The sequence below is a fragment of the Clytia hemisphaerica genome, unplaced genomic scaffold (assembly GCF_902728285.1).
Source record: "Clytia hemisphaerica strain Z4C2 unplaced genomic scaffold, Clytia hemisphaerica genome assembly, whole genome shotgun sequence".
Classification (NCBI taxonomy): Eukaryota; Metazoa; Cnidaria; class Hydrozoa; order Leptothecata; family Clytiidae; genus Clytia; species Clytia hemisphaerica.
Window position 1 is genome coordinate 177,495 of NW_027104093.1, and position 17,147 is coordinate 194,641.

General features: G+C 35.9%; 1 protein-coding gene across 1 annotated transcript; it reads right to left on the bottom strand.

Annotated features, from left to right (window-relative positions):
* Positions 1 to 7,301: 7,301 nt before the first annotated feature.
* LOC136812843 (transcription factor AP-2-epsilon-like) lies at positions 7,302 to 12,951 on the bottom strand. Its single transcript, XM_067069369.1, has 3 exons — positions 12,776 to 12,951; positions 10,500 to 10,850; positions 7,302 to 8,439 (listed from the first exon to the last, which is right to left on the bottom strand). Exons 1-3 carry the CDS (start codon positions 12,883 to 12,885, stop codon positions 8,163 to 8,165), a joined length of 738 nt encoding a protein of 245 aa, XP_066925470.1. The 5' UTR covers positions 12,886 to 12,951; the 3' UTR covers positions 7,302 to 8,162.
* Positions 12,952 to 17,147: the final 4,196 nt, after the last annotated feature.

Genomic DNA, 17,147 nt, shown 5'->3' on the forward strand with positions numbered 1-17,147 from the left:
TATGAAATTCGATTGGTTGAAACTCACTAGCCTGTTAAATTTTCGTTCTTCGTCGTGATTTTACCGATTTATTTAACTTCTTTATTACTTAGCCTAGTCTGCTGCTCACCACTTGATACCCCCTTCTGACAGACACACTGGGACCCTTAATATCGGCCCCTGTGGAAAGTTATACTTATATATTTTTATCCCCACTGAAAATAATCAAATAAAACAAATCCTCACTACAAAATGTTGTGCTATTCTTTCATCCTTACCGAATTTTCGGGCTAAAAATAATGAAATTCAAACTCCCAGCCATAAAAAAATAGAATATCAGTCCCCCATCGAGTTTTTGTCAGTTATTTTTAACCCCACAGGCTGATAAAATCCCATCGGGTCTGTGAGAAGGGAATGTCACTTGGCCAATGTAAATTCAATTGACTTTCTCTCTAGTTCGACGAACTTCAAGGGACTAAAAGTTTTCTTCGAATTACAGAGAGTAATTTATACCATTCTCCAGCTGAGTGGACCAATATTATAATTCAAATTACAGAATACCTTATCGGGGAAAACTTCGTCGGGAAAAATTTTCGTCGGGGAAAATTTTCGTCGGGGAAAAATTCGTCACTTGCTGGTAGTTGGTAAACGTATTAAGGCCGGGGAAAATTTTCGTCGGGGAAAAATTCGTCACTTGCTGGTAGCTGATAAACGCATTAAGGCCGGGGAAAATTTTCTTCGGGGAAAATATTCGTCACTTGTTTAAAATTTCGTCACTTTTCCCCGACGAAATATTCCCCATAAGGTACTTCGCAAAAATTAATGACGAAGAGTGTTTCTTTAAGCCATATTCCTTATAAGGAAACAAAGACTCTCATTTATGAATTTCTGAGCCCCTTCTTTAGATCCGCCATCTGGGGAGGGGTTTAATAGGATCTGTGGTGTTCAACAAAATTCCTGTATGAAAACATACGAGAAGCCGAAGCGGCATGAAGATCCAGCGACTTCGTAATATTTGAATGTTTGTTTGGTACTGAGTGGTACAAGGCGCCGTTTCTTTCAAAATATACTTGATGAATTGACAAAGCGCTGTTTCTTCAAAAACGAAAATGCAGGACCACGGACAGTGACATGCTAATGTAATGAAAGACCCGATGCTTGGAAAATAACCGAACTCATAAAAGTTCCATGTATAATACTTATAAAAACTTAAATATTTGGATGGGTCACGGGCGAGAAATAATTTAAGGTTTCCAAATATTTAAATTTTAATAATGGAAAGGCAATCACTGAAGAGTGTCATAACATAATACTTAGTTTTATATTTTTTTAGAAACTGGAATGTACTCTGAAAGGCTCTGAAAGAGAGTTTGTTAGTATTGAGTTTTTGCATGTATTCTGTTTATGCTGCAAACTTTTGTTTTTGACAGGAAGAAAGCAATTAGTTTAGAAAAACAAATAATAAAATATTATGAACAAACAAATATCTTTATTTGGAGGGTTGGAGGAATTTTATCACATTGTAGTTTCTAAGAGTATTTGGAATTTATACACGCAAACAAATTTGGTTTATTATATATATAGGGTACAAGTTTTTTTCGTGAGAACGTCCAAAATCTTTTAAGCCTTTGGATATTTTTAGATTTTTGAGCTTCAAGTCGAAAAATATTGTTAAAATATTATACTAGGTGTGCCAAAACACACAACATATGTTTTTTGGTTGATATCTTCAAATTGCTTAAGGATACATAAACTGATTCTCCAATAAATGGTTTTCAACCTATTTCACAATTTTTAAGTATTTTTGTGCAATTGCCTACCAAATTTTTAATGTTCCTGAAGATTTTCTCAATTTACCGTAGATATATTTCGGTTGCTGAGATTAACCTGAGGTATCAAATACTATTTGGGAATTTTTAGTATGATCCAGCCAGGGCTTGAACCTAAAACCTTCCACACGACACTCCTTCTCACAGACCCCTTTCCCCTAACTATTGTCACCAGTTGAAAATTATATCCTAATTTTTGTTACTGCTGAAAATAATCAGACAAGCAAATCCTCACTGCAAAATATTCTTCTATCCCCACTTTCTGACTCACAGACAATGGAGTTTAAATTCTCCAGCCACGAATCGAGTTTTGGTCTGTTTTCTTACCCCAAAGAGTATTTTTGGAAGATATAGAATCCAAAATCTTCCGTGTAAAGCCTTTTATTAGCTTTATTATATCTGTTATCCATAATGGTTAAGACTTTCATCAGGAAACCCCCTTCTCAAAGAGACCCGTTATGATTTTTTCAGTCAGTGGGGTAGAAATAACGAACTGAAAATTGATGGGAATTGATGTTCCAAACTTTTATTTTGTTTGGGATTTATTTTCAAATCAGAAAATTTACAGTGGGGATGGAAAAAGTAGCACATTGTTTTGCACTATGGATTTATTTATTTGAGTATTTCAAGTGGAAAAAAAATAATTTTCCGATGTTGACGATATTTTGACTAATTTTTCCAGTTGGAGCGTGGGTACAACCTGGTCTGTGAGAAGAGACTGTGTCAGGCAACTAAGACAGAAATGTGAAATTAGGATAATTTTTTAATCTTTTGTACTTTTTATTTGTTTCCAGAGTTTGTTGATGATTTTTAGCACTTTGGTAAAAAATTCACACTTTTTTTGTTTACAATTTACATGTTAGGAAAATGTAGATGATTATAAACAAAAGTGTTAAGTATTATCCAGCACCTTGTTGTCTAGTATCTAAAAGTTTGTATTTTCAAGACCCACTGACCTCTTGCAAAGGATGTCAAAAATTTTCTATAACACTTTATTCAACAAAAAAAGCAACTGTTGAAAGAATCTGACACCCCTGTCTCAGTGCCCCGGTAGAGCTTTTTCCCTCAGTGGGGATGAAAATTTCTATCAAAATGCCAATGGGGATAGAAAATTTATTGTTTCCAGCTCAAAAATTCCAGTGGGGATGGTTTTGGAGTGCAATTTTTTACATTCAGTTTTCAATGGGGATAAAATCATAGAGCAATTTCGCAGTGGGGTTGAAATTGTAGGATATTTTTCCACCGGGGACGATTTTTTGGCCTATTTTTCCACCGGGGTGGGGGGTCCACTGGGTCTGTGACACAGGGGTGTAATCTGAAAGAATTCATAAATACAAAAATATAACAATGATTCACAACCATAAAATTAACGTACTATAAAATAAAAATGTTTAGAAAATCACAAATTTGCATCAACCCTGACACCCTTTCGGCCAAAAAGTATTCCCTAGATAGCAGTAAATAAATAGTCTTAAAGAGACGAATTAACGTTATAATTTAGAAAGTTTAAAAACTAGAATTAAATTCACCATGCAAAATTCAAACGCCCTAAAAACATTAATTCCAATAACAGCGCCATTTCAGTATAAACGATACATTCTTCAACATATCTTAGTGTAATGAACAACTTAGCACAAAAAACGTACAACTATTCAATAACACAAAGAGTTGCACAAGAGATACTTGTTTGTATCAAAATTCAAAAATTATTGAATTTCATATGTGTTGTTTTTGTTGAAAGATTTTTTTTTTTGCTTTTGTTTGGTCAAGAGTCGACGTCATTGATCTTAAGAGTATTTTGCATTTTTTGGGGGAGGTTAGCCAGTACCCTCACGAGTCAGACCCGATAAAAGGATCTGTGACTTACTTAAAGAGGCCAGTGCAGGAGAATTGTTGGAAGTCAACATAGAATAATCAATACTTACGCTACGCAAAGTTAAGTCTACGCTAATCCAGCAAGTTTTGATGAAGCTTGCGTTAGCAAAAGGAACATTTTCAAAATATGAAAACCAGTCTCAAAATTAATCAATCTTTGTTCATTACCCCCACTAGGGGTTGGGAAAATAGAAAAACTTCAATTTTCCCCCTTCACAGATCGAAACTAGGTCAAATCAGTCCCAATAAGGGTCGTAGAATTCACAACATTTACAAACTTTTTTAGTCCTACTAAGCCGAGGGTCTAAAGTCGGGTGGCACAAACCGTCAGTTTGCAACCCTGGTACCCCCCTTCCCGGGAAGGAAATACATAATACCTCAATAGAACGACAAAATAGGTCCTGAAATGTTTCAATATGGATTACCTTTCGATTTCTAGAAAATCTCAATACGGTCAGGTGCTGGCTAGGGGGAGGGTATCCGATTTCAAAACTTATCAAAAAGAATCGCATCACAGATATAGATTCACAAAAATAAATTTTGGCTTTGAAGTGTTTGTTTTGATTTCAAAATCGATACTTCATGATATGATTTGAACAAAACTGTGCCAAAAAAATTGGCACTTTAGTGTCGTATTGCTCGGCCCATTAGCGTCGTGGGATTGTTGTGTTTTCTTGACGTCACCATTTTGTATTTTTCGTTACCCGTAACAACCGTTAGAATAATAAAAGTCAAAATAGGGATTCCGTGGGGAATTTCCCTTCCGTCCACTATTTCTATTGGCGCCGTAGAGTTCCTTTTTTCTCAACGAAACCATCTAAATACAATCTACCAAACCGATTAGCGACCGTAGTGCAGTGGTAGAGCATCTGGCTACGGTTTGAAAGATTGTGGGCTCAACACCAAGCAGGATCATACCAAAGATTCCCAAAATGGTACTTGATGCCTCTCTGCTTGATGCTCAGCAATTAGGAGAAGGATCAAGGGTAAGTAGAGAAATCCAGGGAGAAATAGTAGCGCCCTCTCCTACCTTCGGGTAGATAGCTATCGAAAGACGAGCCTTCGGGTCGCCTCCGACTGCAGTCGCAGATTTACTTACTGAAAATTTCTTAAAACGTGGAAATAAGTTTGTGGTTGACATGCTGGCTTTCCAGGGTGCAGTGCGCTTATGAGCCAATAAGGGCGAAATGCATACACCAGCTCTGCCACCCAAATCTCCTGAAGCAAGATAGTTGGACATAAATTCGTTGAATTTCTTCAAATACACAATATATGCGCAGAATGTACAGCTGTTATTTGTGGTATACAAAAAGTAGTGGCTGTAGAGTATAGACCAAACGAACGATCACATCTTGGTGTACATCGACTCAATATTCGTCCTGTGTCGTGAAGAAGCACCTACGATGGTTGGTCAAACTTAGTAACCAGTAAAATCTCCGTGATGTTTATCAGTTTCCAAACTCACCCCGCCTTTTAAATCATTCCCTTTTTGAGCGATCTTGTGAAGGCAATAGAATCTTCTACAAACTATACTGTCTCCTTTCCAGCGCAAAATCATTCATTATATAATTTATGGATACAGTTCACTACATTTAGATTAGAAATGGAAGGAACGATGGGTTGATTGATCCGTAACAACACTGCTTCTTGTAAGCATACCGGTGAAAACAGGGGCTCAATTTTTGCCAAATATTAGTTTTTGACAAGGATCCAATACAATCTCGTACCAAGAGCCACTTGTATCACCTTTTTGATTTGTCCCAGCTGGCACACAACGTTTTTTCAACGTTTATCTAACGTCCACAACGTCCATATAACGTTAGATGAACGTTAAAACAACGTTGTGTGCCAGCTGGGCGTAATACAATCGTGAGCGCTTTTCGTGATCTACGGTCGTGAACACCTTTCGTCCCAGCTGGCACACAACGTTTTTTCAACGTTTATCTAACGTTCACAACGTCCAAAAAACGTTAGATGAACGTTGAAACAGCATTGTGAGCACCTTTCGTGAGTACTATCAGAATTATCAAAAAGCGAGCTGCAATTATGGCGAAATTTTATACACCATAAATGATTTTTAAGCGCGATAAACTACAGTTGGAAAGTAGAGTTTTAATATGAGACTTAGGATTAGGAGCTTAGGATCTCAGGATTCAAAAGCTCAAATTTTCTTCAATAAGGCTTGGACTATAGCCTAGAAGCCACCGAAACCCTCTAAAATCGAAATATTCAATGAAAGAAAGCTGAAGTGCTAATATAGCAATTCTCGTCCGAACTTTAATTTTGAAAAACGTTAAAATACAAAAGAATCTCAATATATTTCGACCATCTTTGTAGGGAACTGGATACGGGTTTTGGGTCCAACTTTGGAAATCCAGCAGCACGTCCCCGTTGGCTATTTAGGTCATTACCGAGTTTATGTATGTGATTTTCAGCGATGGAGACAGTAAGGTTATAATTTGGCTAGATCCTGACCAACTGAGGACGACGGTAAATCAGCACTTTTACCGTCCTCGATTTTGTGGGTCAGAACTCCGGGTTATTCCAAATCGCTTCAGTCACTTTACCGTCCTCAAAAGTGTAAATACATAAACTCGCTATTACCCCTTCCACGGTTGGAAACTGAAATACCTCAGAGTATGTATATGTCCCCACAAATTAAAATTAGGGGAATTAAAAAAATTCGATTCTTTTTATTTTATCTTTTTATTCTAGCATTCAAAATTTTAGATTTTAAATAACGAATATTTATGTACACATAATTTTTTGGCTTCTCAAGACAAAAAAAATTAAAACTAAAAAAAAAATATTTACAACATCTGAAGCCTCTTTTCAATGGATTTATAAGTTGGATTGTAAAAGATTTGTTAATTTTGAAAAAAAAGTGTAATAGAAATTTAAAAAATGATTGGTAATGAGATGCAAAATTTCGTACACGGTTTTTAATAAGAACATCAAAGATTTTTGAAACCTTCGGATGTTCTTAATTTCTTGGGTTTTAAGCCTAAAAATGTTCTTAACATGTTCTTAATTTCACCATTTTGTGAGTATTTTGGTCCATTTTCCTAAAAAACTGGGTGTTTTAGAGTCTGCAAAGCCTTAAAATGTTCTTAACTTGTTCTAAACATTTTGGCCATCGAAGCCTCGTGTTCTTATATAATTTGTTCTTATAAAGAACGGGTGTATTCGTTCGAGAAGATTACAATAGCATCAAAATTAGTGACAAATACCCAGTCTTTTTTGGATTCTTTTGATAGAAATATTACGTCGTGAAAATCACGAATTTCAAAATCGAACATCTATTCTACCCCCATCAAGGTTTTATCTCAGAGTGGTATTAGGGTTGCGAGCTGTAGCCCGGCCGAATATCGATCTTCGGATCCTTAGCCTTAGTCCTGACTAAAAAGAAGAACATTAAGAACTTTTTGGGCTAGAACTTGACCAACATTTTCTTTCGATAGAACCATCTTGGATTCTGCTTTAAAGGGTTGCGAAAGCGAATTAAAAAAAAAATCGTAATTATTTGCACCTAATCGATAGGGAAAATTACAAGCTTTTTTCAAAGAGAGCCCAATATTTGAACCACACAATATCGGAGATAAAATGAAAATGCATCGTGTTTTGGAAAATAAAAAATATATAAGTTTTGATGACAACAGTAAGGTATTATGAAACAGCCCTGTCTCACAGCCCCAATGAAACTTTCTTCTACAGTGGGGATAAAACTTTCGATTGAAATCTCAATGGGGATAAAATTTCTATTTTTCTAAGGTTGAAAGATCCAGTGGGGATGGTTTTGTAGTGCAATTTCTAAACAATGAATTTCGAATGGGGACGAAATCTTTGCCTGTGACACAGTGTTGTGTTATGAATTCTTTTTCCTTGCAGAAGTATTAGTCGTCCATTCTAACGCTCTTGGATATTGCGACTGAGCAATTTTAAGGAATTCCAAAATTTATCCAACATTTAAATTTCTATGTTTGATGAAAGTTTGGAATCGTTTACCTCGGCCTTAAAACAATCTTCATGTTACTATGTTATAAACAAGCTAGTATGTCCGATTTTAAGCACTTTTTATAAGCAAATTCTCAAAAGTATCAAGCAAACTCAAAGGCCCCTGTCTCACTTAATCCGAATTATTAGGACGATGTTTTCTCTGGAATGTCAGTGTCCACCAATCAGAATCGAGAGACCAAGTAAATCAGCCAATCAAACTCAATCATAAACTCCAACTAACCAATAAAAATTCAGTATCGAATAGCATAAACCAATGAAAAGTAAGTATGAAGTTGCATTGACCAATCAAAATCCAATATCGACCTCAATTAACCAATCAAAATCCACAAAACAATCTTACTAGCCAATCGAGTTGCAGCCTCATGAATCTCGTCCAATCACAATTCAGTATTGGATCTCATTAACCAATCAAAATCCCCGCAGTATCAACTCCAATCAACCAATCACATTCAAGAGTATTCATCAAATGTGTGGGTCATCAATACTACTATTCTTACTTCCAAGTCCAGATTCAGTTTCCATTGAGTCATTACAACCCATAGACAGATTATCTGAAAATCCATCATTACAAAGTTTCTGATTGACTGCATCCGTCTGGGTCTGTAAAATTGACGTTAAAAGTTCAATATTGTTATTAAGGTTTAAAGAACCAAACGAGTGGGTAGCCAGTTTATAATCCTGCATTTCTTCATGGTGCTCATTCGTTTTGACCAGATCGGAAATTTCAGTTAATACACTCCTGGAAGTAAAAAGAATAATACAATTATATTAAAGTCTATTCACGATAAGTGTGCACTCTTTTTTCTTTTACCTATAACCTTTGAAGAAATTCTTCAATCTTCATAAATTTGGTATCATTGGAAAGATATTAGTGAGTGGAACAATTTGAAATAAATTTTTTTTAAAAAAAAATTCTAAAAATGAAGGTGGAAATGAAGAAGAAAAAAATGAAGATCTTGTAGAAAAGTGCTATAACTATCATTTTCACTGAGTTGAATCCTTAATCATCGAACGTCATCACTGTGAAAAAAATTCTCAAAAATAATCATTCAGTCAAAAGATATCAAACAAAGTTATAAGCTGATTGACGTCTAAAAACGCTGTTTTCTGCAGTTTTTTGCTGTTTTTTGGGGTCAACTTATTAACTTTGTATCATAACTTTATATTTAATAAATATTTTAATAAAATTTCTTCACAGTGACGATCTCCTAAGATCAAAGAATCTCTCCAATAAAAATGAAAGTTATAGCACTTTTCTACAAGATCTTCCTTTTTTTCTTCTTCATTTTCATCTTCACTTTTAGAATTTTTTAAAGATTTTTTTATTTCAAATTGTTCCATTCACTAATATCTTTTTAATGATACCAAATTTATAAAGATTAAATAATTCCTTCAAAAGTTATAGGTAAAAGAAAAAAGAGTGCACACTTATCGTGAATAGACTTTAAAAGACACGAAAGTGCTCGGAAAAAAAGAGGTTTTTAAACGCCAAGTGAAGGTACGGATTTGTGCCGCCCTTAAGGAACTTATTTGGAATTTATAAGGGTTTGAAAAATCAGAAAGTTATACACCAACTTCTCACAGACCCACTGGGACCTCTTCCCACTGGAAAAATTGTCCAAAATATCGTCCCTGTAGAAAATAATCCTCTAATTTTTGTCCACACTGAAAATAATCAAATAAACCAATCCTCACTGCAAAATATTATGCTATTTTTCCCACCCTAACATTTTCTGACTTGAAGAATTGAAATCCCCAGCCAAAAGAATATTTAAATATAAATCCCCATCATCTTGTTAATTTTATCCCCACTGGCTGATAAACTACTACTGGGTCTGTGAGAAGGGGTGTAATTCTATCTCAGTTCCATTAAGGGTAAAAAATGGAAAAAATTTCAATTCTTTGCTCCTAAAAACATCGCAATTCGATCAAATTTTAATTCCACAATGAGGTTTTCATCCTTCAAATTTAGTACCCCCTACCCTACCCCAATGCTGGAGGCTTGAAACACCAGACTGCAAAGGTCAGTGTCGTCTCACAGTTTTGTGGATTCGATACCTACTTACCTACCCTCAGTCGCCTACAGGTTTCAGGTGAATTTATGTCTGCCCAATTAATTTCGGGGGATGATGTACTCCCATGCCAAGTGGGGGGGGTAAGAATCCAGTCATGGTCTCCTAAACGGCAGTCAAGTTTGATACCCACTTCACTACTATGTCACTAATAATTACAGTTGACGCTCTCTAATTTTCAATTCAAGGAGAATTGTATTTTCATCGAATAAGGGAGTATATCGAGTAGCACAGTGTCGTTTATGAGAGTTCCTTTTTGATGGTGGCTATCAATTTTATCGAATAATGGAGAGTATCGGATAGTAGAATGTCGAATAAAGTCTGTCTCAATATAATCTGCGGAGACAAAAAAGGTTGTAACTTGTGATAGAATTCGAATGAAATGGTGGTTTTGCGCTTGTTGAAAAGATAATAAGGAGTGGAATATATTTTTCTCGTTGACGGTGGAATAGTGCGATATCGAGTTAAAGAACGTCAACTGTATTTAAATAAGGACCGATGGCTAAGTGGTTTAGTGCGTCAGCTTCTCAAACCAGGGGTTCGCGGTTCGAATACCCGCTCCTTCCATTGTTCCGTTCAGTTCATAGATAGCCGAGCCGGCTGGCCGTGGACCCCGTGAAAACAATCGAAAGACTGTCTAAAAGTCCTAGATTACTGGGTTATCCACGTAAAATATCGACTCTATCTATCTTTTTTTGGATTGGAGATAAGCAGGAGCAAAACTTACTTGGCAATTTCGTATCGTCTTCTTTGTTCTGTCAACTTCTGTCTCCTTAAGTGTTCTTCTTCATCTTCTGCCACCCTCTGTATCGCTTGCTGTGCTAAAAGTTCTTTCGGGAAATACAACTCACTCAGCATTTTGATTCCATTAGCTAGCTCAGCACACTCGGCTTCACACATTTTGGAGATAACACTATGTTTGGATTTCCGGCTATGATGTTTAGGGCGGATGGCGTGTTTCTCTAATAACTCGCGGGCGGATGTTTTAGCAAGTCGTACGTAACTGATCATGTCGACTTTGTTAAGGAATTCGGGCGGTGCGATGCGACGTCGGAGCTCGCCCACTGATATTGGATATCTAAAAAAATCGAGAGACAATTTAATTGAGATTACAGTCAACTCTCTCTAATTCGAACCTCTAAAAATGTAACCTTTCTCTGATTCGAACTAAAGAATAGAGTGTCCTCGGCTTTGCTAGTTATATAAAAACTTTCCCTAAACCGAATCGTTTTTCTTGTTAAGAATTTTTTATCTGTAGTTTGAGTCATACGCTTTTTTGTGAGAACATTTAAAATTTCTAAAGCTTTTAAATTGTTCTTTGCTTCTAAGAACAATTAGTATATTACTTAGTATTTCTGTGCGATCCCCTAAGGAATTTGGGTGTTTTAGAGTCCATGAAGTCTTAAAATTTTCTTTTGGCCATCGAAGCCTTATGTTCTTATATAGTTATTTCTTATAACAAAAACGTGTATAGGCAACTAGAGACTGGATTGCTTTTTGATACTATTCAACACTACACGTTTTCTTAAAGAACATCGAACATTTCGGATGTTCTAAGCTTTTTGAGTGTTGAGCCTAAAAATGTTCTTAAACGTGTTCTTATTTTCTCCATTTTGTGAACATTTTTGTGAAACTTCCTAAGACATTTTAGAGTCCGCAAATTTTCGGCCATCGGGGAGTCTTATTTTCTTATATAATTTGTTCTTTAAAAAAGTGTATGTAACTTTGGAATGCAGGAGCTTAGGAGACGGAAGAGAGGGAGCTATCCATACATCAAATAGTGGAATAAAATAAAAAAAGGAAACCCACGCTGATATTCAATTAAGCAAATTGCTGTGGGATAATTATTTACTCCTCAAAACGTGACCCTTCTACGAGAGCAATATAATTTGGTTGTTGATTTTGGGTTTAGCTTAGCTATTAACCAGCATACAACTTCTTTTTTGTAAAGAGCAAACTATAAGAACATAATGCTTCCATGGCCAAAAAAAACAGTAAGAACACTGTAAGGCTTTGTGGACCCAATTTCTTAAGAAAATGGGCAATAATACTCCCAAAATGATGAAAATAAAAACATGTTAAGAAAATTTTTAGGCTTAAAACTCAAAAAAATAAGAATATCCAAAGGCTAAAAAAAGCTTCGGATGTTCTTATCGGCAAAAGTGTAATTAACATTTTGTTTAAATGATGCAGTTAGGCATCGTTATTTTCCTCAACACACCCTCCGAGATAATTAAACTTGATTAGATAAGATAATTAAAAATTATAGAAAAAATAGTGAAACTGGGGTTTGCTCCTTTGAAATCGTTTTTCCGAATAACCCGAAGAACTACTCTGCCAAATTTTCAGTCCTCTTTACCTTTTTGAAGTGTTTTAAGTCATAAGAGCTTTGATTTCAATGGCTATAAAATATCATTTGGTCAACGAGACAGGGATGTCTAACCCTGCAATGTGAGACCAAAAAAACTTTGCAGAATAAATGAATATAAATCCCTGTGTGACCCGGTTGGGCCCGCCGACCTCTCTGGAAAATTTGGGTCTGGAAAATTTGGCGAGCTTTTGACCACGGGCCCTACAGTTTCAGCCACAATGGAAAATTTTGATTTTCTTTTCATCCCCATTTAAAATACAATGGAAAATATTGCACTCCAAAAGCATCCCCTCTGGATTTTTTGACTTGTAACATTTCTATCCCCATTGGTATTTCGATAAAAATAAAAAATATAATTTATGGGGAATATAGTCTCACCGGGGCTTTGAGAAAGGAGTGTAGCTATGAAATAGAAAAAGAAATAAATCTCAGGCTACCGTATTCACCTTATAACAACCTTTTAAGGTCACCAAAAATTTCCTCAATAATCAAACTCTTTTTCTAAGCACTGATTGGTTCATTTAGGTCAATTACATCATAATTTTGAGTTTAAACCAATCAGATCGATTTGATTGTCAAGGGAACTTTTGGATTGTTACAGGTAAGTACGGTAATGAATAAGAATCACTCACTTTTTCTCGTTTGATCCCGGTAATGTTAGAAGACCGGATACGGAAACAGCCACATGATCGTCAATATCCGGATCATATTTATACGGACCTATCGCATAATTTTTATCCATTGAATTTTGATTAACTAAAAGTTTACTTTGTTTGGAGTCTGTATTTTTCTTTGTGTTACTACCACCTTGAACAGAGCCTGCTAAAGTTTGTGCTTTTTCCAAATCATCGAACGACGGTTGCTTAAGATTCGAATGCATTTGTGGTCCGTGGTAAGTTGGATTATTTGCAAAGTCTGATATTAATTTATTGATTTTCAACGCATGCGCGCGTTCATCTTCTATAGGTTGCGTGAAAATAGAATTACAGTCTGTAACGTTATCGTGCTCAGGAAACATAATTTTGGTCGCCTTTGGTTTATGCCGTGACGCGAATGTGTTCGGGTCACTACTCTGTCGTGTCGGAGAGCTTCCTGATGACGGAGTTAGACGACTTATTAAATCGTAACTGGCTGCTCGACGCATTCCTGCGAAATGAGCACCAAGTGATTTCTTAAGTAAAAGATTTTCAGGAACGTTCTCCTCTGATAGGATACGTCGTAGATTTTTCTCGTGTACGTCGTAAGGTGCCGTGGCTAGAGTATAAGCCTTCTTCTGTTGAAATTTATGTTGTCTGTGAAACTGTAGATCTGTAGATCGACTCTTAACAAAGGGTGTTCCACCCATTGCTTGCTCTGGCCGCCCTCGTCCGCTACCAAATTGCATAGGAATCATAGACGGGGAGCCTGCTTCTCCCATCAAGTTTACTCTCTTAGATTGAGAAACACCATTCGATGCTGCTGGGCTATGTCGAATGGAATTATCGATAGGGCTTCCACAAGGGCTATTTGTTAAACTTCCATGTCCGTATAAATGAGGCGGTGCAGCGGTGGGTGGGCTTATATGTAGGGCATTTATATAACGGGAGCCCTGTTCGTCAGTCTCAAAGCTTGAATGTTTTGGTAGATAACGAATTGGGAAACTATGTCCTTGTGGTTTGTTTAAGTCTATATCATTGTCCATCAAATCTAAGCTTTTGCTTTTAAATTTATTCATTTGCTGTACTTTGGAATAAAAATCACGGTCGAAACTATGAGGCTTCGCTTCTTGAGTGTTCGATTTTACAATATGCGATTTCGGCCGATTACTTGCATTATTGTCGTCTAAAAAATAAGCGATCGAATGCAACTTCGGTTGCTTTTGACGGTCAGTGTTATTATTTTTGTCGCTATTACCAACTTTTCTCGGTCCGTCGTTCGATAATATCGCTAACGGACTTGTACATTCCATATCTTCGTCGTTCACGCTTTTTTGTCGTTGAAACGACTTTAAACGAGAACGGTCAGTGGTTGCTCGTTCTGCCGATTTTTGTCGCACAGACGTGATCACACTTGTTTGCTGTACCGATTGTGTTGTCGTTTTTCGCTCTTCAAAACTCGACGATGGTGATTCTCCGTAATTCGATTTTTGTTCAAACGAATCTCCATAATTCGACTTTTTTTCAAAAGACTCTCCCCCGTTTGATAATTTATCATCTTCGCGGTCCATTGACATTGAACTCTGTATATGCCATCTTTGAAATTGATCTGAGATGGAGGGTGAAGTTGAGTAAGTGAAATTTTCTTTACGTTGAAGAGCGTCCCTTGGGAATTGTTGGAGCGGTTCTCCCCCACCTTGTTTTTTCTTCAAATCGCCATGTTCCTTTAGTATTGACTCGATATTCATCTTGTTTATAATTTTCGTTTTTTAACTTTTTAAGGTCATCGAAATTACTCTAAAAAGTAAAAAGAAATGTGAAACAATAGAAATTTTTGATATTCATGACGTAATCTTTTATACGGAAACACCCGAAAACACCGGACTTTTGCCACAAGTTTTGAATTTAAACAATGAAACTGTTGGCAAACGTCCAATGTTTTTCAGATGTTTCCGTATAAAAGATTACGTCATGAAAATATAGAGGAATGAAAATTCATTAATAAAATAAAGTTCTATCTGTACATTATTAGGTCTTTTCAATGTCGAAATAAATCATGTGCCCATAAGGACAGATTCCGTTCCCATAATTCCCGTTGGTTAGACGCAAAAACTTTCAAGCCTCTGGACCAATAAAAAGGCGTTATGAGAGTGCTCTAGTCCTGGTTACCCAGGAGAAATTTCGACCTTAAAATCAACCTTATCGGCCAAAACTTAGCCGGCCATAAGTGACTAAAATTTGGCTTGGTGACTAAAGTTAGGGCCGACTAAAAATTTGGGCCAAATTAACTGTAAATAGAACCGCTTAGTCGACCCTAAGTGACTAAGTTTTGACGAGGTGACTAAAATTAGGGCCGACTAAAATTAAGGCCGACTAACTTTTGGCCGATAATGTATGAAATGAAATAATTAATCAATTTAAGCTTTGTTCCGACGAAATCAAACATGCAGCTAAAAGATCTGAAAGTCCTTCCTTAAGCGAATGGAATTTTGAGGTACCTTTTTAAATCCTTGCAAAATACAGAATTTCCTCATTTACAAAATTATATATACAATGGGCGCTCTCTAATTCGATATTTTACGATTCGATACGCTTCATTACTTGATAATATTGAAAACCACCGGTCAACAAGAAACTCTCATAAACGACGCTATACTACCTTATCAGGGAAAAATATGTCGGGGAAAGTGACTAAAATTTTGATGGGTGACGAAATTTTCCCCGACGAAAAAAAAACCCGACTAAATAAAACTCCGACATGTTTTTCCCCGATAAGGTATTCGATACGCTCACTTATTCTATGAAAATACAATTCCCCTTGAAAATCGAACTGTAGAGATCTTCAACACTGTATATCTAGACTATTTCAAAACCAAAGAAAGTTTAGTCTACGTCTTATCTTCCTTCGTTTCCAGCGTAAAACTTCTACTCTTCGGGCTATGCGCACTGCTCTTGTTTTGAATATTGAAAATCTCCGGATAAATCGCATGCTTTTAATGAAACAATAGAGAGTTCCGAAACCTAAGCCAATCAGCTGTGTTTTAAATATTCTTTTATTTAAAATCTCAATTGATAAATATCTTTTGTGAAAGTTTTTTATTATGTTTAAACCCATTGATAAGCAATTCCCGGTGGGGGTTACTAGTGGCCGCCTATAGCAGTGCCTACAGACCAAGGCCTAAAAGCCTGGAGCTGTGTATTGTGTAGACTAAGAAAATTTAACATCATCAAAACAAAAAAAATCATCAAGTGATAAGATAAAATCAATTACGTCATCATAACCAAAAACCAAAAAGAACTTTCTTCAAACCAAAGCACTTTGTAAACATCAAAATTAAATTAATGTTCTAAGGTTTTGACTTGACGTAATATCCCAGCTGGCACACAACGTTGTTTCAACGTTTATCTAACGTCCACAACGTCCATATAACGTTAGATGAACGTTAAAACAACGTTGTGCGCCAGCTGGGATGCAATGTTATTTGTGGGGAATCACCTTTATATATTTTTTCTCCTTTCAATTTATCATGAACATCAAAATTAAATTAAATTGATATTTTTTTCTAATTGTATATACAAACTTTTAACTTTGTTGACGTAGTAAGTACTATGATGTTATTCTTGATATATATGACGTAATCTTTTATACGGAAATACACTAAAAACACCGGGCGTTTGCCACCAAATTTTGAAGTTTTGAATTCAAACAATGAAACTGATGGCAAACGCCCGGTGTTTTTCTGGTGTTTCCGTATAAAAGATTACGTCATGAATATCAAAAATTTGTGGGAAATAGGTTCATGACCAATATCTAGACAATTTTTCGTGTTTTTCTAAAAGATTACTTAAATCGCTTCTACTTTCTAAAATTAATCAACTCTTTCTCATTCAAGCCTTCATTATTTGAATCTCAAACAAGAAGAGAAGTGACTTTATGAGCGAATTCAAGGTATCTTTGTCTAATAAAAGCTGAAGCACTTCGTATAATTCCGCAGCTTTTCATCATGACTTCTTTCCATAAAGTCACGATGGTCTTCCAAAACATATTCAAATCTGACAGCATATGACGTTGGGATTCAATCTCTAGACATACGCGCGCAGACTAATGCAGAACTTAAAAAAGCCTTTTTTATCTGGCAACGCGAAACCGGAAAACATTTAAAATTACACACTTGAATAGTCGAAACTAATTTTTTGAAACAGTACTCTGTTTAGTGAAAATATAACGGGGATATAACACTTGTTTTTTATAAGAAATGCTTTCAAAAATTTTAAAGGAGGCTCAATTTGTACCCTTTTTAAATTTTCGATTTTTAAAGAACTACATGCAGAAAAGACGAGCTCCTTTTAAAAATATAGTCACTTTAAC

What these genes read in the sequence shown, in the direction of transcription:
- LOC136812843 (XM_067069369.1), bottom strand. Translation starts at nt 12,885, where the DNA reads ATGGATAAAAATTATGCGATAGGTCCGTATAAATATGATCCGGATATT. An exon ending in CCGGGATCAAACGAGAAAAA is followed by an intron (nt 10,851 to 12,775) that starts GTGAGTGATTCT and finishes CGATTTTTTTAG; the next exon opens with ATATCCAATATCAGTGGGCG. An exon ending in AGACGATACGAAATTGCCAA is followed by an intron (nt 8,440 to 10,499) that starts GTAAGTTTTGCT and finishes TTTTACTTCCAG; the next exon opens with GAGTGTATTAACTGAAATTT.